Source organism: Pongo abelii, chromosome 18, assembly GCF_028885655.2.
Source record: "Pongo abelii isolate AG06213 chromosome 18, NHGRI_mPonAbe1-v2.0_pri, whole genome shotgun sequence".
In the NCBI taxonomy this organism is placed as follows: Eukaryota; Metazoa; Chordata; class Mammalia; order Primates; family Hominidae; genus Pongo; species Pongo abelii.
The window spans coordinates 83793608-83814432 of record NC_072003.2 but is presented as its reverse complement, the minus strand read 5'-3'; the positions used below and the strand labels follow the sequence as shown (position 1 = coordinate 83814432).

The following is a 20825-nucleotide window of genomic DNA, read 5'->3' as shown; positions in this document are numbered from 1 at the left end:
TGAAGCTCCTGTCCTGCCCGGGTTACCCTGACTGGGACCTCAGGAAATACTCACCTGGATGAAAGCCACAGTGACCACGATGAGCACTGCCTAGACAGCAAACGGAGGAGGGTGTCAGTGCCAGAGGCTCAGTGGGTGGGGGGACAGGGCGGGGCAGGCTAGGGGCTTGTCTTTAATGATTGATTTCCTTTCTTCTTGCAAAATAAGTGCACAGTACAGAAATTTAGAAAATATACTAGCCAAAAGAGCTAGTATTGACACTATCTGTTACTGCCCAGAGGTGCACATTTTGGAGCACCCATCTAGATTTTTCTACGTAGACATACTTAAGGCACCGCATCTTTTAATACAAATATATTCTTTTACAAACTGCCATTTTCACTGAACATGCTGCAAACACCCTTCTCCATAGCAGATATGGATCTTACCCCAGCCTTTTTTTTTTTTTTTTTTTTTTTTGAGATGGAATCTTGCTCTGTCACCAGGCTGGAGTGCAGTGGTGCAATCTCGGCTCACTGCAACCTCTGCCTCCCGGTTTCAAGCGATTCTCCTGCCTCGGCCTCCCAAGTAGCTGGGACTACAGGCACATGCCACCATGCCCTGCTAATTTTTTTTTATTTTTTTGTAGAGACAGGGTTTCACCAAGTTGGCCAGGATGGTCTCGATCTCCTGACCTCATGATCTGCCCCCCTAGGCCTACAGGCATGAGCCACCGCACCCGGCCTACCCCAGCCTTTTAATTGGAAGTAGCAAATTCCATCGTGTGGAATGAGTCTGTGTTTGTATTTTAAAAGACCAGCTGGAACGAACAGAAAGAAGTGGGGAATGACAGCCATCAAAAGGTGCTCAGGCCAGGCACAGTGGCTCACGCCTATAATCCCAGCTACTTGGGAGGCCAAGGCAGGTGGATCACCTGAGGTCAAGAGGTCGAGAACAGCCTGGCCAACACCGGGAAACCCCATCTCTACTAAAAATACAAAAATTAGCAAAAATTAACCAGGAGTGGTGGCGGGCACCTGTAATCCCAGCTGCTCAGGAGGCTGAGGCAGGAGAAGCAGAGGTTGTAGTGAGCTGAGATTGCGCCACTGCTGTCCAGCCTGGGCGACACAGCAAGACTCTGTCTCAAAAAAAGAAAAAAAAATGTGCTCAGGAGAAGCCAGATACGAAAGGTCATGTATTGTCTGAATCCATTTTTTTTTCTTGTTATACTTTAAGTTCTAGGGTACATGTGCACAACGTGCAGGTTTGTTACATAGGTATACATGTGCCACGGTGGTTTGCTGCACCCATCAACTCGTCATTTACATTAGGTATTTCTCCTAATGCTATCCCTCCACCAGCCCCCTGACCCTATGAAAGGCCCCGGTGTGTGATGTTCCCCGCCCTGTGTCCATGTGTTCTCATTGTTCAACTCCCACCTATGAGTGAGATCATGCGGTGTTTAGCTTTCTGTCCTTGTGATAGTTTGCTTAGAATGATGGTTTCCACCTTCATCCATTTCCCTGCAAAGGACATGAACTCATCCGTCTGAATCCATTTCTGTGACATATCCAGAATAGGTCATTCAACGCACAGAGATAGAAACAGATTGGTGGTTGCCAAGGGCTGGTAGGAGGGGAGACAGGAAGTGACTGTCTGGTGAGCAAAGGGTTTCCTTCCGGGGTGATGAAAATGTTTTGGAACTAGGCAGAGGTGGTGGTTGCACCATGTCACGAATGCACTCAATTTCACTGAATTGTTCATGTGAAATAGTCAATATTTTATTATGCGAATTTCATGTAAATAAAAAAAAAAGAGTGCTCAGTGGTTATGTCTGGGTAATGGATCAAAGGTGTTGTTCTTCGGAAGGCAAATGTGCACAGCCCAGGCTCTAGTCCCCCCATCCCAGGGTCACGGGAAAGGAATTCCCTGCAACACTGCTCTAGCAAAGACCCAGAAGCACCTGTGTGTCCACCAAGCAAGCAGTGGCCAAATAAACCAGGGCACCTTGATATTAGGGTAAAGAAGGACGTGGATTTGCTTTCCTTTCTTTCTCCTGTATGTTCCTTTTTCCCCCCTACAGCAAACTCTTTTTTCTTTGTATACAATAACAAGCAGAGACTCAGCAGACCCTTGGCTGCCCGCCTGGGAGCCGAGCGCTGTCAGGGAACTCACCGTGGCGATGCTGACGGCGTCCTCATACTCCTTGGTGAGGACACTCACCAGGGCAGAGCCCAGCAGCAGCAGGATCAGGGGGTTCTTAAACTGAAGAGGAAATAACAGGGTGGGGCACGTTCTTTAGTCTCAGGGACCAGAATGGGTTTCTTACTGTGCAGAAGCTTGTGTGACAGGGGTCTCAGTTCAAGGCCAGGCCTCCAGGTCAACACCATGGTGACCAAGGGCTGGGGAGGCCACCCCCATGCAGTGGTCCTCCTCTGCCTGGAACTCCACCCCATTGACCCTCCCGGGTCCCAATACTGACCCCCTGAAGACACCGGCCTCGGCCCTGCCTTTGAGTTCTTGGTCTCGCCTCTCCACATCTCCATGATGCTCCAGGCCAGGACTTCGGCAAGATGCCAGTCCTGGCTCAGAACAGCCAAGGATCCTCTCTCACCACACCAGCTCCCCAAATCCTGCACATCCCACTCAGCAAACTCAGTACCAACCTGCTCCTGTAACAGCCTCTAGGGACTGCAATGATGTCCCTCTCTAAAACAGCTGTTCCCAAAACTTTCTGAGAAGATTTTTACTTTATTTTATATATCTGCCCTTTCATTTCAGAGACATCTCATGGTAGCTCATGTTACAGAGGATTGAAAAGAAACGCAAACACATAAAACCGGATTCAGAAGGCAGACCAAAGATCAGGATAAGGAAGAGAGCTAAAATATCAACAAGGGCTGGGCACAGAGGCTCACACTGTAATCCCAGCCCTTTGGGAGGCAGAAACGGGAGGACTGCTTGAGCCCAGGGGTTTCAGTCCAGCCTGGGAAACACAGCAAAACCCCATCTTTATTAAAAAATGGAAAAATTAGCTGGGCATGGTGAGGTGCACCTGTGGTCCCAGCTACTCAGAAGGCTAAGGCAGGAGGATCACTTGGGCCTGGGAAGTTGAGGCTGCAGTCAGCCGTGTTTATGCCACTGCACTCCTGCTTGGACAGCAGAGAAACCCTATCCCAGAAAAAAAAAAATGCACCAGGTCTGGGCACCTTGATTCCCAGGCTGCCAGGCTCCTGTCCCCTCAGGGACTTCTGCACCCTGCCCTCCAGCGACGCCCTCCATCCACATCCTCACACGGCTTCTTTTCTTATTTTACTCAGGTCTCTGCCCAGATGCCACCTCCTGAGAGCACCAGCCTAGTGCCTCCCTGCCATCCCATCCAGAGCCTTAGGTTGTGCTAAGGTAGAAGTCCTAATGGTGACACTCCCGAGACAGAGAAACAGGGCTGCCTTGTAAGGTGATGAGTTCCCTGTCACTGGGGGAAAGATAGGAGAATCGCAACACTTGGCACGCAGCAGGAACTCAACACATGTAAGGAATTAATAAGGGAGTGCAGACAGAATCTGTATATGCAAGGGCAGGAAAACCCAGCCGTCAGGAGCTCCCGTCCAGTCCTACAAGGATTCCCACAGATGCATTGCTGAACCGACAAGCTATAAGATGAATGAGCAGGTCCTCTGCTCTCAAGAAATTTAAGAGATTTCATTCTGGGGAATACCCTGGCTGGAGGCTGGAAGAGGATCCTTGGTGTGAAGGAAGATGTTCACGGTGGGTTTTGACAGGAATAAGGGGAAGGAGGACAACCAGGGGAAGTGGGGGAGCAGGTCCTAGTGGAAGGGGTTCAGCGCAGAGCAAAGAGACCTCCAGTCGCAGAGGGGAGCTCCTCCTTTCCTGAACCCCAACTTCCGGGAGCCTCCACTGCCTCTTCTCAGCCCTGCAGTTTTAGGAAGCTTCTGGGCTAGCCAGAACCACCTACATACCCAGAAGCCTATTTTGGTGCCAAAACGCATCGATGAATAACATTCCCAGAACACTGAGAACTGAGCCGTGATCAGGGAGGGGACCTCAAGGAGAGTGGAGACAGAGGATGCTGCACGGAGGACTGTGATTGGTTCCGGAATCGACCAATGGAGGAAGCTGTAAACATAGAGCCAATAGGAAGGCGGCTGAAGCCTGGGGCAGCCCAGGGGCCAGAGAATGAAGAAAGGGATGTCAGGGATGGGGCCAAGAGCATGCAAAAGGCTGGAAAAGGGGATCTAAGGCCATCTAAATGCCCGCAGGCACCTGGAAAATTCTGCCTGTTCACTGGGCCTTTCTGAACTGGTCCTGCAAAGGTGGCGGGGACTGCCGACTTCTAGAATGGAACTTGGAGCCACGTCAATTGCAGTTTTTTCTTTCCTCTTCTTAGTGACTTCCAGGCATTTGATTGTGTGCCATTCATTCAGCACCGCACCAGCACCGACGGCAGCAACTAGCAAGGGAAGGGGCTCTGGGTGCAGCTCCCTGGCTGCACTTCTCTGCACTGCTCCTCATGGCTATGTGACTTTGGGCTCAGGTTACAGATTCTATAGGACACCCAGTTAAATCTGAATTTCAGATAAACAAGGACCTTTTTTTTAAAGTATAAGCATGTCCACTGTATTGGGACACATTTATAATAGAAATTGCTTCTTGTTTATCTATCTGAAATTCATTTTGTTGCTGTTGTTGTTATTGTTGTTGTTGTTGAGACAGGGTCTCACTCTGTTGTCCAGGCTGGAGCACAGTGGCACAATCTCAGTTCACTGCAGCCTCCACCTCCCGGGTTCCAACAATCCTCCCACCTCAGCCTCCTCAGTAGCTGGGATTACAGGCATGCACTACCACATCTGGCTAATTTTTATATTTTTAGAAGAGACGGGGTTTTGCCATGTTGGCCGGGCTGGTCTTGAACTCCTGGTCTCAAGCGATCCACTCGCCTCAGCCTCCCAAAGTGCTTGGATTACAGGCGTGAGCCACCACGCCCAGCCTGAAATTGAAATTTAACAAGGCATCCTATATTGTTATTTGCCAAACCTGGCAACTCTGGGGAAATCTTTCAACCTCTGCACTTCTCCTTCCTCATGTGCAAAGCCGGGATTAGGAGGCGGATTAGTAAGTGCATGCTTACCTATTCACTTACTCATATAGCGTGGGGCCCGGGGCCTGCTCAACTGTCTACGAAAGTGATCACTGTTTTTCCTAATCGCGGCTGCCTGGGAGTTGGTGATTTGCTCATGATTGATGCTCAGGCTGGCTGGGGCAGCGCAAAAGGGGCGGGAGCTGTCCAAGGATGCCTTCCATCAACACTGAAAGATGGAATGGCTGCCCCACCCTCCCTGGATTATGCTTGTTAATGCAAAGAATGACACCTCTGGTCCTACCTGATCCAGGTATTTCTTCCACACAGGTTCACTGTTGTCAGCAACAAACTCATTCCAGCCATGGGCCAGCCGGCGCTGCGTCACCGAGAACTCCGACAGCCCAGTGTGTAAGTCCACCTGGAAGGAGAGGTCAGGCACAAGCTCACCGATGGGCACAGCAAGGAATGAGGCAACAAGGTACAGACTCCCACTCTGAAAGGCAGCGGCTTCCATGATGGGCCAGGGACATCGGCTTGTCCACCAAGATGCTGGGACTTGTTCAAAGACCCCGTGCAGATGGGGCAGAGAGAGGAGGAAAAGGCACAAGCCAGTGACCGTTATAATTACCGCAGAAAAGATGACTCTGGTCTTAAATTTCAACAAATGGAAATGCAGCATAGACTTCCAGAAATGCAGAAACACATCTTTTCTTCTTTAAAAAAAAAAAAAAAAAAAAAGGTCTTGGGAATGTAAAATGGTGCAGCTGTTATGTAAACTGTGTGGCGATTCCTCAAAAAATTAAAAAGGGAGCCACCAGATCCAGCAGTTCCACTTTGGGGTATATACCCAAAGGAACTGCTAGTGGGGCTCCAAGAGATGTTTGTACAACCACGATCGTAGCACTGTTCACAAAAGCAAAAATGAGGAAACAACCCACCAATCTGTTGAGAGATGAATGAATGCATGAAACGTGGTGTACACACACAATGAAATACTATTTAGCCTCAGAACGAAAGAAAATGCTGACACGTGCTACAACATGGATACACCTTTAAGTTGAACCTTGAGGATGAAGTAAAATAAACCAGTCACAAAAAGACAAATTCTGTTGATTCCACATATGAATTACACAGACTAGTCAAATTCATAGAGACAGAAAGTAGAATGGTGGGTGCCAGAGGCTGGAGGGACAGGGAATGGGGAGTGTTTAATGGAGACAGATTCAGTTTTCCAAGATGAAAAGAACACTGGAGATGCTAATGTAACCCGCTTTGCTGACTGTGGGTCTTAAGACCCTCCCACGAGAAGGTCCCACCCTATAATCTAGGGGAAGGAATGATGTCATGAAGCTTCCCTAAAAACCCAAAGATAGGATTCAGTGAGTTTTCACGTAGCTGAACATGGGGATGTTCCTGGAGAGTGGCATCCAGGGAGATGTTTGAACAACCGTGTTCATAGCAACATTGGGCACGGAAGCTCTGCACCCCTTCCCCCATTACCTGCCCTATGTGTCTCTTCATCGGTATCCTTTGCCTTTATAATAAACTGGTAGGGCTTGGTGTCTCAGGCCTATAATCCCAGCACTTTGGGAGGCCAAGGCAGGCAGATCACCTGAGGTTGGGAGTTCGAGACCAGCCTTGTCAACATGGCGAAAGCCCGTCTCTACTAAAAATACAAGAATTAGCTGGACGTGGTGGCATGTGCCTGTAATCCCAGCCACTCAGGAGGCTGAGGCAGGAGAATCGCTTGAAGCTGGGAGGCGGAGGTTGCAGTGAGCTGAGATCGTGCCATTGCACTCCAGCCTGGGCAACAAGGATGAAACTCCATCTCAAAAAAAAAAAAAAAAAAAGAATTCTGGAGATAGAGAATGGCGATGGTTGCGCAACAGTGTGAATGTACTTAATGCAACTACAATGTACACTTCAAAATGGTTAAGGCCAGGCACAGTGACTCACACCTGTCATCCCAAAACTTTAGGAGGCTGAGGTGGGGAGATTGCTTGAACCCAGGAGTTCAAGGCTAGTCTGGGCAATATAGCACGATCTTGGCTCTATAAAAAAATTAAAAAAATTAGCCCATTGTGGTGGCAGACTCCTGTAGTCTCAGCTACTCAGGAGGCTGAGGCAGGAGGATTGCTTAAGCCCAGGAGGTGGAGGCTGCACTGGGCCTTGATTGCAGCACTAGACTCAAGCCTGGGCAACAGAGTGAGACCATGTCTTGGAAAAAATAACATGGTTAAGATGGTAAATTTTATGTTGTATATTTACCACATATCAGACATTTTTTTAAATAGGCCTGTCTTAAGAAACAAGAGTATTTTTTGAAAAGATAAACAAAACTGACAAACCTTTAGCCAGGCTAAGAAAAAAAGAGAGAAGAACCAAATAAGTACAAACAGAAATGAAAAAGGAGACTTTACAAATTATATCACAGAAAGTCAAAGGGCCATTAGTGGCTACCAGGAGCAACTATATGCCAATAAATTGGAAAATATAGAAGAAATGGATAAATTCCTAGACACACAGAACCTACCAAGATTGAACCATGAAGAAATCCAAAAGCTGAATAGACCAATAACAAGTAATAAGATCTAAGCCATAATAAAAAGTCTTCCAGTTAGGAAAAGCCCAGGACCCAGTGGCTTCACTGCTGAATTCCACCAAACATTCAAAGAAGCGATACCAGTCCTATTTAAATTATTCCAAAAAATAGATGAGTAGGGAATACTTTCATTCTACGAGGCCAGTATTGCTCTGATACCAAAACCAGACAAAGACAAATTTAAAAAAGAAAACTACTGGCCAATATCACTGATTACTATTGATGCAAAAATCCTCAGCAAAATACAAGCAAATTGAATGCAGTAACACATTAAAATGAAAATTCATCATGACCAAATGGGATTTATCCCAAGGGTGCAAGGATGGTTCACGATACACAAATTAATGTGACACATCAACAGAATGAAAGACAAAAATCATATGATCATTTCAATTAATGCTGAAAAAAAGTGACAAAATTCAACACCTCTTCATGATAAAAACCCTGAAAAAACTAGGTATAGAAGGAACATATCTCAATGTAATAAAAGCCATATATGACAGACCCAGGGCTAGTGTCATACTGAATGAGGAAAAACTGAAAGCTTTTCCCGTAAGATACCCACTTTTACCACTATTATTCAACAGAATACTGTAAGTTCTAGCTAGAGCAATCAGACAACAGTAAAAAATAAAGGGCATCCAAATTGGAAAGGAAGAAGTCAAATTATTCTTGTTTGCAGATGATATGATCTTATATCTGAAAAAACCTAAAGACTCCACCTAAAGCTATTAGAACTCATAAACAAAATCAGTAAAGTTAGAGGATACAAACTCAAATTATAAAGATCAGTAGCATTGCTATATGCTAAGAGAAAGCAATCTGAAAAATAAATCAATTAAGTAATCCCATTTACGACAGCTACAAATTAAATATCTAGGAATTAACTTAAAGTAGTAAAAGATCTCTACAATGAAAACTATAAAACATTGATGCAAGAAACTGAAGAAGACACAGAAAAATGGAAAGATATTCCATGTTCCTGGGCTGGAAAAATCAATATTGTTAAAATGTCCATACTACCCAAAGCAATCTATAGATTTAATGGAATCCCTATTAAAATAACAATGACATTCTTAACAGAAATAGAAAAAACAATTTAAAAATTTATATGAAACCACAAAAGACCCAGAATAGCCAAAGCTATCTTAAGGAAAAAGAACAACACTGGAGGAATCATATTACCTGACTTTAAATTATACTACAGAGCTTTAGTAACCAAAATGGCATGGTACTGTGATAAAAACAGATACAGAGATCAGTGAAACAGAATAGAGAACCCAGATATAAATCCATACATCTACAGTGAACTCGTTTTTGACAAAGATGTCAAGAACACCCACTGGGGAAAGGGCAATCTCTTTAATAAATGGTACCAGGAAAACAAAATCTCTATACACAGAAGAGTGAAATTTCACCCCTATCTCTCATTATCAATAAAAATCCAATAAAAATGGATTAAAGACAAGGTGGGCAGATCACCTGAGGTCAGGAGTTCGAGATCAGCCTGGTCAACATGGCAAAACCCCAGCTCTACTGAAGATACAAAAATTAGCTGGATGTGGTTGTGCATACCTGTAATCCCAGCTACTACAGGAGGCTGAGGCAGGAGAATTGCTTGAACCTAGGAGGGGGAGGTTGCATCGAGCTGAGATTGCACCACCACACTCCAGCCTGGGCAACAGAGTGAGAATCCATCTCAAAAAAAAAAAAAAAAAAAAAAAAAAAAAAAGATTAAAGACTTCAATCTAAGATCGCAGACTATGAAACTATCAAGAGAACATCGGGGAAACTCTCCAGGACATCGAACTGGGCAAACATTTCTTGAGTAATATACTACAAGCACAGGCAACCAAAGCAAAAATGGATAAATGGAATCACATCAAGTTAAAAAGCTTCTGCACAGCAAAGGAAATCATCAACAAAGTGAAGAGACAACCCACAGAATGGAAGAAGATATTTGCAAACTACCCATCTGACACGGGATTAATAACCAGAATGTATAAGGAGTTCAAACAACTCTATAGGAGAAAACCTAATAATCTGCTTTTAAAATGGGCCAAAGATCTGGATAGACATTTCTCAAAAGAAGACATATGAATGGCAAACAGGTACATGAAAAGGTGCTCACCATCACTGATCAGAGAAATGCAAATCAAAACTACAATGAAGTATCATCTCATCACAGTTAAAATGGCTTTTATCCAAAAGTCAGATAATAACAAATCCTGGATATGAAGAAAAGGGAACCCTTGTACACTGTCGGTAGGAACATTAATTAGTATGACTCTGGTGAACAGTTTGGAGGGTTCCTCAAAAAACTAAAAATACGCTGGGCGCGGTGGCTCATGCCTGTAATCCCAGCACTTTGGGAGGCCAAGGCGGGCAGATCATGAGGTCAGGAGATCGAGACCATTCTGGCTAACACAGTGAAACCCCATCTCTACTAAAAATACACAAAAAAATTAGCCAGGCATGGTGGCGGGTGCCTGTAGTCCCAGCTACTCAAGAGGCTGAGGCAGGAGAATGGCATGAACCCGGGAGGCGGAGCTTGCAGTGAGCAGAGATCGTGCCACTGCACTCCAGCTTGGGCGACAGAGCAAGACTCCATCTCAAAAAAAAAAAAAAAACTAAAAAATACAACTATTATATGATCCTCAATCCCACTCCTAGATACATAACCAAAAGAAATGAAATCAGAATATTGAAGAGCTATCTGCACTCCCATGTTTATCGAAGGAGTATTCACAATAGCCAAGGTTTGGAAGGAGCCTAAGTGCCCATCAACAGACAAATGAATAAAGAAAATGTGGTACATATACACAATGGAGTACTATGCACCCATAAAAAAGAATGAGATCCTGTCATTTGCAACAACGTGGATGGAACTGGAAGGTCATTATATTAAGTCAAATAACATAGTGACCTCCAGACGCAGAAAGGCAAACTTTGCAGGTTCTCACTGATTTGTGGGAGCTAAAAATTAAAATAACTGAACTCATGGAGATAGTAGGATGGTTACCGGGGCCTGGTAAGGGTAGTTGGGAGCAAGTGGAGAGGACTATGGGTGCAAAAAATATAGATAGAAAGAATAAATAAGACCTAGTATTTGCTGGCACGACAGGGTGACTGTTGTCAAAAATAATTTAATTGTACATTTTAAAATAACTAAAAGAGTGTAAGTGGATGACTTGTAACACAAAGGATAAATGCTTGAGGTAATGGAGACCCCGTTTGCCCTGATGTGACTATTACACAGTGTATGCCTGTATCAAAGTATCTCTGGAACCCATAAATATACACCTACTATGTACCCACAAATTAAAAATAAAAAAGAAACAGTAGCTAAAACAATTATATTGTGCTCAACACCATTCAAGCTCTTTCTGTAAACAAATTCATTAAATACAGCTAATTTATGAGTCAGTCATAATGGAAGGAAACTTTGTTGCTCTTGTCACAACAAAAGTGTCCTTGTTTTTAAAAAGCCAATAACAAGAAAACTGTACTTGCTGGTAGAGGAAACAGGGAGAACAGAATTGATTTGTAGATTCTTTTGAATAGTGAAAGAAAATCTAGCTCATTTTCTAGGTAGGGATAATGTTCAGGCAGAGAAGAAATACTTCCTCCCCCTCTCCAAATACTAATACACAGGACTTGAATTTAAACAGACTTGAGTTATTCTCAAGAAAAGACACTGGCTTCCAACTTCCTGAAATTGTTAGCATGTGCCCTTTTCCTGGGGGCTTTTTATTTGCTCTCCCAAAGTGTAGTGGTTATGAGTGTGCACGTGCACACACGTGTGCACACACACACACTTATGTGTAATGCAAATGTTTCTTGTCTTGCACTGGCCAGGAATTAATTCATACTCACTTGAGAAACTTGGGAGAATTTAGTTTTAGTACCTGGCAACTCCACGGATTATAAAAGACGACGGTGGGAAGACTGGATGACGAACAGTTTGGGCTTTGATGTGAAACAGCTGGACTCCACGCTGGGCTGTGCTACCTCTAACACTGGACTGTGCTACTTTCTGTGTCTCAACTTCATCTTCCATCCCTTTATGTTTTTGCCAAGAAATGTGAGGCTGAAGAGAAGCAGCGTACACAGAGTGTCTGAAAGGACGCCGTCTTCCAGTAAGGGCCTGGTGAAGATGAGCTCTACTGACAAGTACTGATATTCTACCTGTGGAATCTGAACCGTTCTCTACTGACAAGTACTGATATTCTACCTGTGGAATCTGAACCGTTCAACATCAACAATATTTTCCAACCTTGATGATAAAATTGATTTTAACACAGAATTTCAAAGCACTGTTCAGGGCTTTGTGTTGCTTTCTTTTAAACATAAAACCTTATCACAATTAGCACCAGATGCAAATTCAATTCTTACACAAAACGCTTTGGCCAAATCCTCTTTCTGACATTTGCATGCTTCCTTGGGGGGCAGGGCTGTCACCTTCTTCTCTTCCTCGATGGCTTTCAGCTCACTCTGTTCATCAATCTGTGAAAAGAGCAGGGTTGCTGTTGAGCAGATTGAACTTTTGTACTGATGCATTTTTAAATTTATTTATTATTTTTATTATTTTATTTTTTTGAGATGGAGTCTCAGTCTGTCACGCAGGCTGGAGTGCAGTGGCATGATCTCAGCTCACCACAACCTCCACTTCCTGGGTTCAAGAGATTCTCCTGTCTCAGCCTCCCAAGTACCTGGGATTACAGGTAAGCATCACCACACACGGCTAATTTTTTTTGGTATTTTTAGTAGAGATGAGGTTTCACCATGTTGGCTAGGTTGGTCTCAAATTCCTGACCTCAGGTGATCCGCTTTCCTCGGCCTCCCAAAAGTGCTGGGATTATAGTTGGAGCCACTGAGCCCAGATGCATGTGTTTTTTTTAAAGCATAACACACACACAAAAAGTGTGCATACGTGTACAGCTCACAAACTAACCCTTATAACCAGCCCCCAAATTAAGAAACAGATATGACTGGTCCCCTGATGCTCCCTCGGCCAACCTACCTACCTGAGGGGTAACTGCTGTCGTGGTTTCAATCCTCATAGATTAGGTTGGCCAGGGTTTGAACTTTATGGAACTGGTGCCATGCAGTATACACTCAGACATGCTTTCTTGTCTGATTTCTTTCACTCAACATTGTTAGTGAGATTTATACAAGATATTGCGTGTAGCAACAGTACGCTAATTTTCACAGCAGCTTAGTATTCCACCGTATGAGTAGATCACAATGTATTTGTTCTCCTGTTGATGAATATCTGGGTTCCAGTTGTTAGTTGTTGGCTAATACTGATGCATCTATTTTTAAGCAAGTTGTTGTTTTTTTTTTTGTCACCCAGGCTGCAGTGCAGTGATGCAATCATAGCTCACTGCAGCTTCAACCTCCCAGGCTCAGGTGATCCTCCTGCTTTAGCCTCCTGAATAGTAGGACCACAGGTGCATGCTATTGTGCCTGGCTAATTTTTTAGTATTTTGTAGAGACAGGGTCTCCCTATGTTGCCCAGGCTGAGCAAACTTATTTTACAGAATTGAAACTTGTAAGTGGACAGAGTAGGGCAACAATATACATATTTAGAATCCTGAACCTCCAACTTCCAGGATTCTCCATCAAGTATGCACCATATTGCAGAGAGTGCCTCCTACTGATGATAGGTGGTATCACAGCCTGGTTCTATGGGACATTTTAAATAACCCAAGAAAAGGGAAGGGGAAACACAACCAAGTTCTGGAAGTCCCAGCACTCTGTGTTGAGACCCACGGGCCTGGAAGGAAGCCACGTGAAACACCTGGAGGCTTCAGGAGGCTTTGCTAACACAAAGGAGACCTCAGAAACAGGAAAGTGTGAGGTATTTTTGCAAAACCATTCCTAGCATCCTGATACCCAGGATGTGATAATCATCTTTTCCTTTTCCACCAGGTTATTGGAAACTGGGAAAGAGGAAGCAGGAGAGGTATTGAGTAACTTCCTCCTTTAGCTGTAACAGAGATTGCAAATCCCACTTTTCCTTCTTGCCAGTGGCCCTCCCCAACCCCAAACCATCTCCTCCCAAATGCCTGTTTGCTTAGAAAAGCTGTGCTAGCCACCTCAGTTTCCTGGGGCTGCTTCTCAGTCATGCCCAGTGCCCAGGAGCACAGCAGCGATTACGCAGATCTTTAAGCAGGCTTAGCCATCCATTGGGAGCCCTCCTTAAGTCAACATTGCATTCTTTGTAGAGTTACTTCAAAGAAAAATGTGGATTGCACGAGACTTTTCCCCCCATTCTCAAGATCTGCTTCCATTGTACCAAATAAAGTGCTTGATTCTTGCTCACACCACAGGTAGAGGCAGGCTGGGGGCTGGGCATTCCCCCCATCCCCCACACTCCCTCAGCTGCCCTCAGCCTTGCCATTTCTGACTCACTACATCGAATTCACTTTTCCTTTTTTTTTTCTTTTTGAGATGGAGTCTTGCTCTGTCACCCATGCTGGAGTGCAGTGGTACGATCTCGGCTCACTACAACCTCCTCCTCTGGGGTTCAAGCGAGTCTCCTGCCTCAGCCTCCCTAGTAGCTGGGACTACAGGCACGCACCGCCATACCTCGCTAATTTGTTTTTGTATTTTTAGTAGAGACGGGGTTTCACCATGTTGGCCAGGCTGGTCTCAAACTTCTGACCTCAGGTGATCCGCCCACCTCAGCCTCCGAAAGTGCTGAGATTACAGGCGTGAGCCACTGCACCTGGCTCAAAACACATAAATCCCATCACACACACACACACACACATACACACACACACACACACACACACCCCATGCTTCAAAACACTTGCAGAGATTCCAGTGCTCTCAGGATAAGAGCCCAATTACCTTCAATGTGACTGCCCAGAACCCACACATGCTACAACATGGATGAACCTTGAAGACGTTATGCCTGGTGAAATAAGCCAGACCCGAAAGGACAAATCCTATAGGATTCCAGTTACAGGGGGTCTCTAAAATAGTCAAACTCACAGAGAAAGAAAGGAGAGCAGAGGTTACCGGGCTGGGGAGTTAGTGTTCAATCACTACAGAGTGTCTTTGGGAAAGATGAAAGAGTTTTGGAGGCAAATGTTAGTGATGGTTGCAAAACAATGGGAATATACTTAATGCCAGCAAGCCATACCCTTAAAAATGGTTAAAATGGTGAATTTTATGTTATGTATATTTTACCACAATAAAAATCCAGAAGAAAAGCACCAGACACTGTGGCTCACACCTGTAATCCCAGCACTTTGGGAAGCCAAGGCAGGCAGATCATCTAAGGTCAGGAGTTCTAGACCAGCCTGGCCAACATGGTATTTCGTAAAAATACAAAAATTAGCCAGGCATGGTGGCAGGCATCTGTAATCTCAGCTACTTGGGAGGCTGAGTCAGGGAGAATTGCTTGAACCTGGAAGGCGGAGGTTGCAATGAGCCAAGATTGTGCCACTGCACTCCAGCCTGGGCAACAGAGTGAGACTCTGTCTCAAAAAAAAAAAGGATCAAAGTCACCCATTCCCTTGCCTTTGAGGGCAGGACTAGCATGTGCCCCCAACCTTTCTCAGGTGCTCTGGACATTTGAAGGCCCAGGGCTGTCCACCCACATGTCCCTGGAGAATGAGCTAGGTGGATTGAGGAGGTCATGGGGTGACAGGGTACCATGCTGGAGTGACACTGGAGGGGAGACGGGGTTGGCTGCAGAGACCTCCCTCACTCCCCTGTGTTTTGTGACTGGGGAAGCAGAGTCCAGAGCACAAAGAAGAGAGGACCCAGCCTCTGACTTCCCTCTGTGAGTAAAAGCCACCTACACACTCCCAGCTCTGTAACCAAGGGTACTGGATACAGGGACTCTGCTCACAGCAGCACAGTTCACGAGACCCAAAAGTCAGACACTGCCCAATGTCCATCCTCGGATTATGGAGAAGCAAAGTGTTGTCCATCCAGACAGTGGAGCATCAGCTCAGCCTCGAACAGGAATGCAATATTGATGCACGCGGATGTTGTTAAACTGTGGCCTCTGCAAAACCGTTCTTTGAAAGCCTAACACCTGGTACACAAGAATGTGACTTTATCTAGAGGGGGTCTTTACAGAAGTGATCAAGGTCAGATGAGGTCAAATATGAGCGAAGTTCTTGCAAAAAGGAGAATTTTGCAGAGATAAACATGCACACAGGGAAGTCCATGCGGAGACACAGGAGAAAACCCTGTGATGATGGAGGCAGAGGCTGGAGTGACGTGTCCATCGGTCAACGAATGCTGAGGATTGCTGGCCATGCCAGAAGCTTGAAGAGAAGCGTGGAACAGATTCTCTCCTGGAGCCTCCAGAGAGAGCACAGCCCTCCTGACTCCTTGAGTTTTGACTTCTAGCTTCTAGAACTGTGAGACAATACATTTAAATTTAAGCCACCACGTTTTTGGTACGCGGTGACCACAGCCCTGGGAAACACACTTGCTACAACACAGATGAACCTGGAAGACATCCTGCTAAGCGGAAGAAGCCAGACACAAAAGGCCACACGGTATATGATTCCACTCACAGGAAATGCCCGGGACAGGCACACTCATAGGAGCAGAAAGCAGATTGGGACTGGGGAAGGGGGAATGGGGAAAAACTGCTAATGGGTACAGGGTTTCTTTCATATGTTTCAGGACTGAATAGAAGTGGTGGTAACATGACAGTGTGAGTGTACTAGATCCCATTACAATGTTTACTGTGAGATGGTTCATTTTGTTATGTGAATTTCACCTCAATAAAATAAGAATTTTGTTTTTTGTTTTTGAGGCAGAGTCTTGCTCTGTTGCTCAGGCTGGAGTGCAGTGGCGTGATCTTGGCTCACTGCAACCTCCGCCTCCCAGGCTCAAGCAATTTGATTCTCCCACCTCAGCCTCCTGAGAAGCTAGGACTACAGGTGTGTGTCATCACACCAGGCCTTTTTTTTTTTTTTTTTTTTTTTGTATTTTTAATTGAGACAAGGTTTTGCCATGTTGCCCAGGCTGGTCTTGAACCCCTGGACTCAAGTGATCCACCTGCCTTGGCCCCTTACGGTGTTAGGATTACAGGCATGAGCCACCACGCCCAGCCTTTTTGTTTTTTTAAAGCCATTTACAAGCTACAGGCAGGAACTCCCTCCACCACCTAGAAACTGTCCTCCTGACTCTCTCCTGGGTCCCACCTGTGTCAGTCACAGCCCCCTCCACCCTCACTCTGCCCACACCCATAGCCTCCCATCCACTGGCCTCCCATCCTCTAGCCTCCTCCCCTGTTCGCTGGCTCCTCCCATAAACATCTCCCCATGGGTTTCCACTCTAAACATAACCTCTTTTCTTAGCCTTACATTGGAAATACACATGCTCCTTCTTCATTTGCTAACATCGAGCTTTTGAAGGAGTGTCTACACTTGCTGTCTCTATCTTTTCATTTCCCATCCACTTCTCAACCCACTTCAGCCAGATCTCCAGGTCATTCCGGTGTTTCAAGGCCACCGGGACATAGCCCTGGACCCAATACATTGTGAGTGAGGGCTTGCTCTGCCTCACTCCAGTCTCGTGACTCTCAGGAAACAGAGCCCCTGGGTTGGTGACTGAGCTCGTAGATTCTGCCACTCCTCGCCCTGCATTTGGGGGACTCCTACCTGGGATGCTCACCCGGGCACCCCCCTCATCTCCTTCAGAATGAATAGGGGTCCGGGGGCCTAATCTGCCCCAGGTTGATTCCAATCACACAGCTCCGTAATCTAAATGGCACTTAATGTATCCTCTGTTGAAAACAAGATTGCCCACTCTGTTTCCAGAAACTGCAGACTCAGGTATGGCCCCCATCCCTGTAGCCAACCCCAAACATACACTCACTTCTCTCCAAGTGGGCCCATGCCCGCTGCTGATCAGGACATTGCCATGACCCAGAATGGCCCACCTTGAAGCTGAGGCACTCAAAAACTGGAAACAAACTCAGGGTAAATTGTGAGGAAGGTTGATCAACCATGATGCACCTACGCTGTCAGGCAGCCAAAAACATCCCCTGAGTTGCACCAAGCCTCCCGTCTAGGCCCACCCACCAGTTTACAGGAAATACTGGAGATAATAGACACATTGAATGACACCATGGGGACATGATCACTAGACTGTGGGAACTGTGGGACACACTGCCCGGCCTCCCCAGCATGTAAACTACAACAAAAACACAAGAATGGTCCGGGCGCAGTGGCTCACGCCCGTAATCCCAACATTTGGGAGGCCAAGGCAGGCAGATCACCTGAAGTCAGCAGTTCGAGACCAGCCTTGTCAACATGGCGAAAGCCCGTCTCTACTAAAAATATAAGAATTAGCCGGGCTTGGTGGCGGGCACCTGTAATCCCAGCTACTCAGGAGGCTGAGGTAGGAGAATCGCTTGAACTCAGGAGGCAGAGGTTGCAGTGAGCCGAGATCACACCACTGTACTCCAGCCTGGGCAACAAGAGCAAAATTCCATCTCAAAACAAAACAAAACGAAAAACACAAGGATGAAACGTGCAGACGCAGAGAACCATCAGAGACCCCAGCCAAGCGCAGGCTGGGACTTCACTTGAGTCCTGATTTGAATAAACCAGCGTGAAGCCGTGTTTAGGAGCCCACCAAGGGAACCTCAATATTGGCCAATATTTGATTTTCTCTAATTGTTAATATTTTATGATATGCTAATGGTAATTGTGATATTTTAAAGAGTTCTTATCTTTAGCCATATATATGCAGAAATATTTATAGATGAAATGTTAGGAAGCCTGAGATTTGTGTCAAAACAATCTGGGGTAGCGAGGAGTCAAGATTGGCTCCCTTCATTGGCACTGGGTAATAGAGTCATGTGGGCTCATTCCATTATTCTGTCTATTTCTGCATATGATTGGAATTCTCCAATACAAAATACAAAATTAAATGGTATAAAATTAAAGAGAAAAGAGGTGTTATATGATTTGACCTAAGAAGACATCACTGATATGTCATCAAATTAAAAAAAAAAAACCTTTTGCAGAACAATCGTCATAATATAATCCTAGTTTTGTTTAAAAAAAAAAAGAGGAAGGAAGGAAAGATGAAGGGAGGGGAGGGGAGGAAAGTCACATAAAAGAAATTGGAAACAGTTTCAATTCAACTTCGTGTGTGAGTTTCCCATGGCTGCTTGGTCTTCAGGGCTGTAACAAACAACCAACACAAACTGGGTGGCTTAAAACAACCGAAATTTATTCTCTCAGTTCTGGAAGCTAAAACTCTGAAATCAAGATGCTGGCAGGGCCACGTTCCCATTGAACTCTGCAGGCAAGATCTTTCCTTCCTCTCCCAGTTTCTGGCGGTGGCTGACAATCTTCCGCGTTCTTGGCATGTGCACGTATCACAGCAGTCTCTGCCTCCGCCAGCACTTGGCTGTATTCCCAAGCGTCTCTGTCTGCTCTTCTTATAAAGACCCCAGTCATTGGGTTAGGGCCCACACAACTCCAGTGTGACCTCATTTTAATCTGACTGCATGGATAAAGACCCTATTTCCAAATAAGGTTGCATTCACAGGTACCAGGGGTTAGGGCTTCAACATGTTTTTGGGAGGACACGCCTTGACCATAACAGCACGTGTGTGCGTCCACAGAAGATGGGAGAGATGGCAGTAGCTGCCCCGGGGCTGTGGGGCCGAAGGGTCCGAGGCTGTAGCTTCTTGTAACTTTGTAGACAACAGTCCACTGTGAATCCCAAGTGTTCCTTTTGTAATGAGAGTGGCACATCCTGGTAAAGGTCGGAGAGTGTCCCTAATTCTCCCGCTCCACGCACGTGATTTGGGCAGAACCAAACCTTCCCTTCTTCTTTTTTTTTTTTTTTTTTTTTTGAGACTGAGTCTCACTCTGTCACCCAGGCTGGAGTGCAGCAGTGTGATCTCGGCTCACTGCAACCTCCGCCCCCCGGGCTCAAGCCATTCTCCTGCCTCAGCCACCGGAGTAGCTGGGATTACAGGTGCCCACCACCACGCCCGGCTAACTTTTGTATTTTTAGTAGAGACGGGGTTTGGAACATGTTGGCCGGGCTGGTCTCAAACTCCTGACCTCAGGTGATCTGCCCACCTCGGCCTCCCAAAGTACTGGGATTACAGGCATGAGCCACTGCGCCCGGCCCCCTTTTCTTTTGTGTTTCCTTTTTTTAAAGCTTTTTATAGGATGAAATCCACATAACAAAAAATTAACTGTTTCAGAGCATAAAGTTCAGTGCATCTAGTACCTTTGCAATGTTGTGCAAGCACCACGTGGAACTCATCCCCAAACACTTTTACCGCCCGCCAGAGGAAATCCTGTGCCCAGGAAGCAGGCGCTCCCCACGCCCTTTCCAGCCCCCGGAACGACTCATCTGCTTCCACTCTCTGTGGACATCATGGTCCTGCCTACTTCACATCCATCTTCTGTGTCGGTGCCTCCTTTGGAACCCCCAAGATGTCATTTGCCTGCTGCAGACAGACCCACACGGGCGATGGTGAGCGGAGCCTCCCTAGCCCCAAGGAAACGGCCTAGAAGAAAAACGCTTCTGAAAGAAGCTGCACCAAACAAGCGTAGCTCAGGACTGATGTTTAACCTACCAGAGGCTCCCGAGGGGACCACGAAGTGCACATATGGCCCTTGCTGAAAGGTGAGTTGGAGCTGTGAGCTCACTCCAGAGCCAGGGAGCCAGCGGCACCTCCGGACGAACAGCCTCCCTCAGCCCAGCCCCGCTGTGACGCCCTCCCGTCCAGCCCTGGGATTCCGTCCATGCGAACTTGGACTGCGTTAGACCCTAATGATGTTCCCTGTTAGAGGGCTTATGCAGACATGCATTTCTTCAACATATTTGACCAAAGCCTAGCCCGTGCCTCAGTTTCCTCCCCTGGAATGTGGGGGGCTAAGGGTATAACAGCCGGGGTCCACAGGGCTGCCGTGGGATAAAGGAAAGTGAGACTGGGCATGGTGGCTCAGGCCTGTAATCCCAGCAATTTGGGAGACCGAGGTGGGTGGATCATTTGAGGTCAGGAGTTCGAAACTGGCCTGGCCAACATGGTGAAACCCTGTCTCTACTAAAAATACAAAAAAGTTAGCCAAACGTGATAGCACATGCCTGTAGTCCCAGCTACTCGGGAGGCTGAGGCAGGAG

The 20825-nt window shown here is 46.1% G+C and overlaps 1 protein-coding gene across 5 annotated transcripts in view; it reads right to left on the bottom strand.

Annotated features, from left to right (window-relative positions):
* ATP2C2 (ATPase secretory pathway Ca2+ transporting 2) overlaps positions 1–20825 on the bottom strand; it is a 94789-nt gene that overhangs the window by 52123 nt on the left and 21841 nt on the right. For 4 of the 5 annotated variants that reach the window (XM_009251000.4, XM_024233532.3, XM_054534214.1 and 1 more), the window contains exons 2-5: positions 12078–12188; positions 5382–5498; positions 2155–2244; positions 55–90 (exon numbers count right to left, since the gene is read on the bottom strand). In XM_009251000.4, coding sequence (XP_009249275.3) covers positions 55–90; positions 2155–2244; positions 5382–5498; positions 12078–12188 — 354 coding nt within the window. Of the gene's footprint in view, positions 1–54; positions 91–2154; positions 2245–5381; positions 5499–12077; positions 12189–20825 lie in introns of those variants that run through there. The other variant, XM_002826706.6, reaches the window with a different exon arrangement.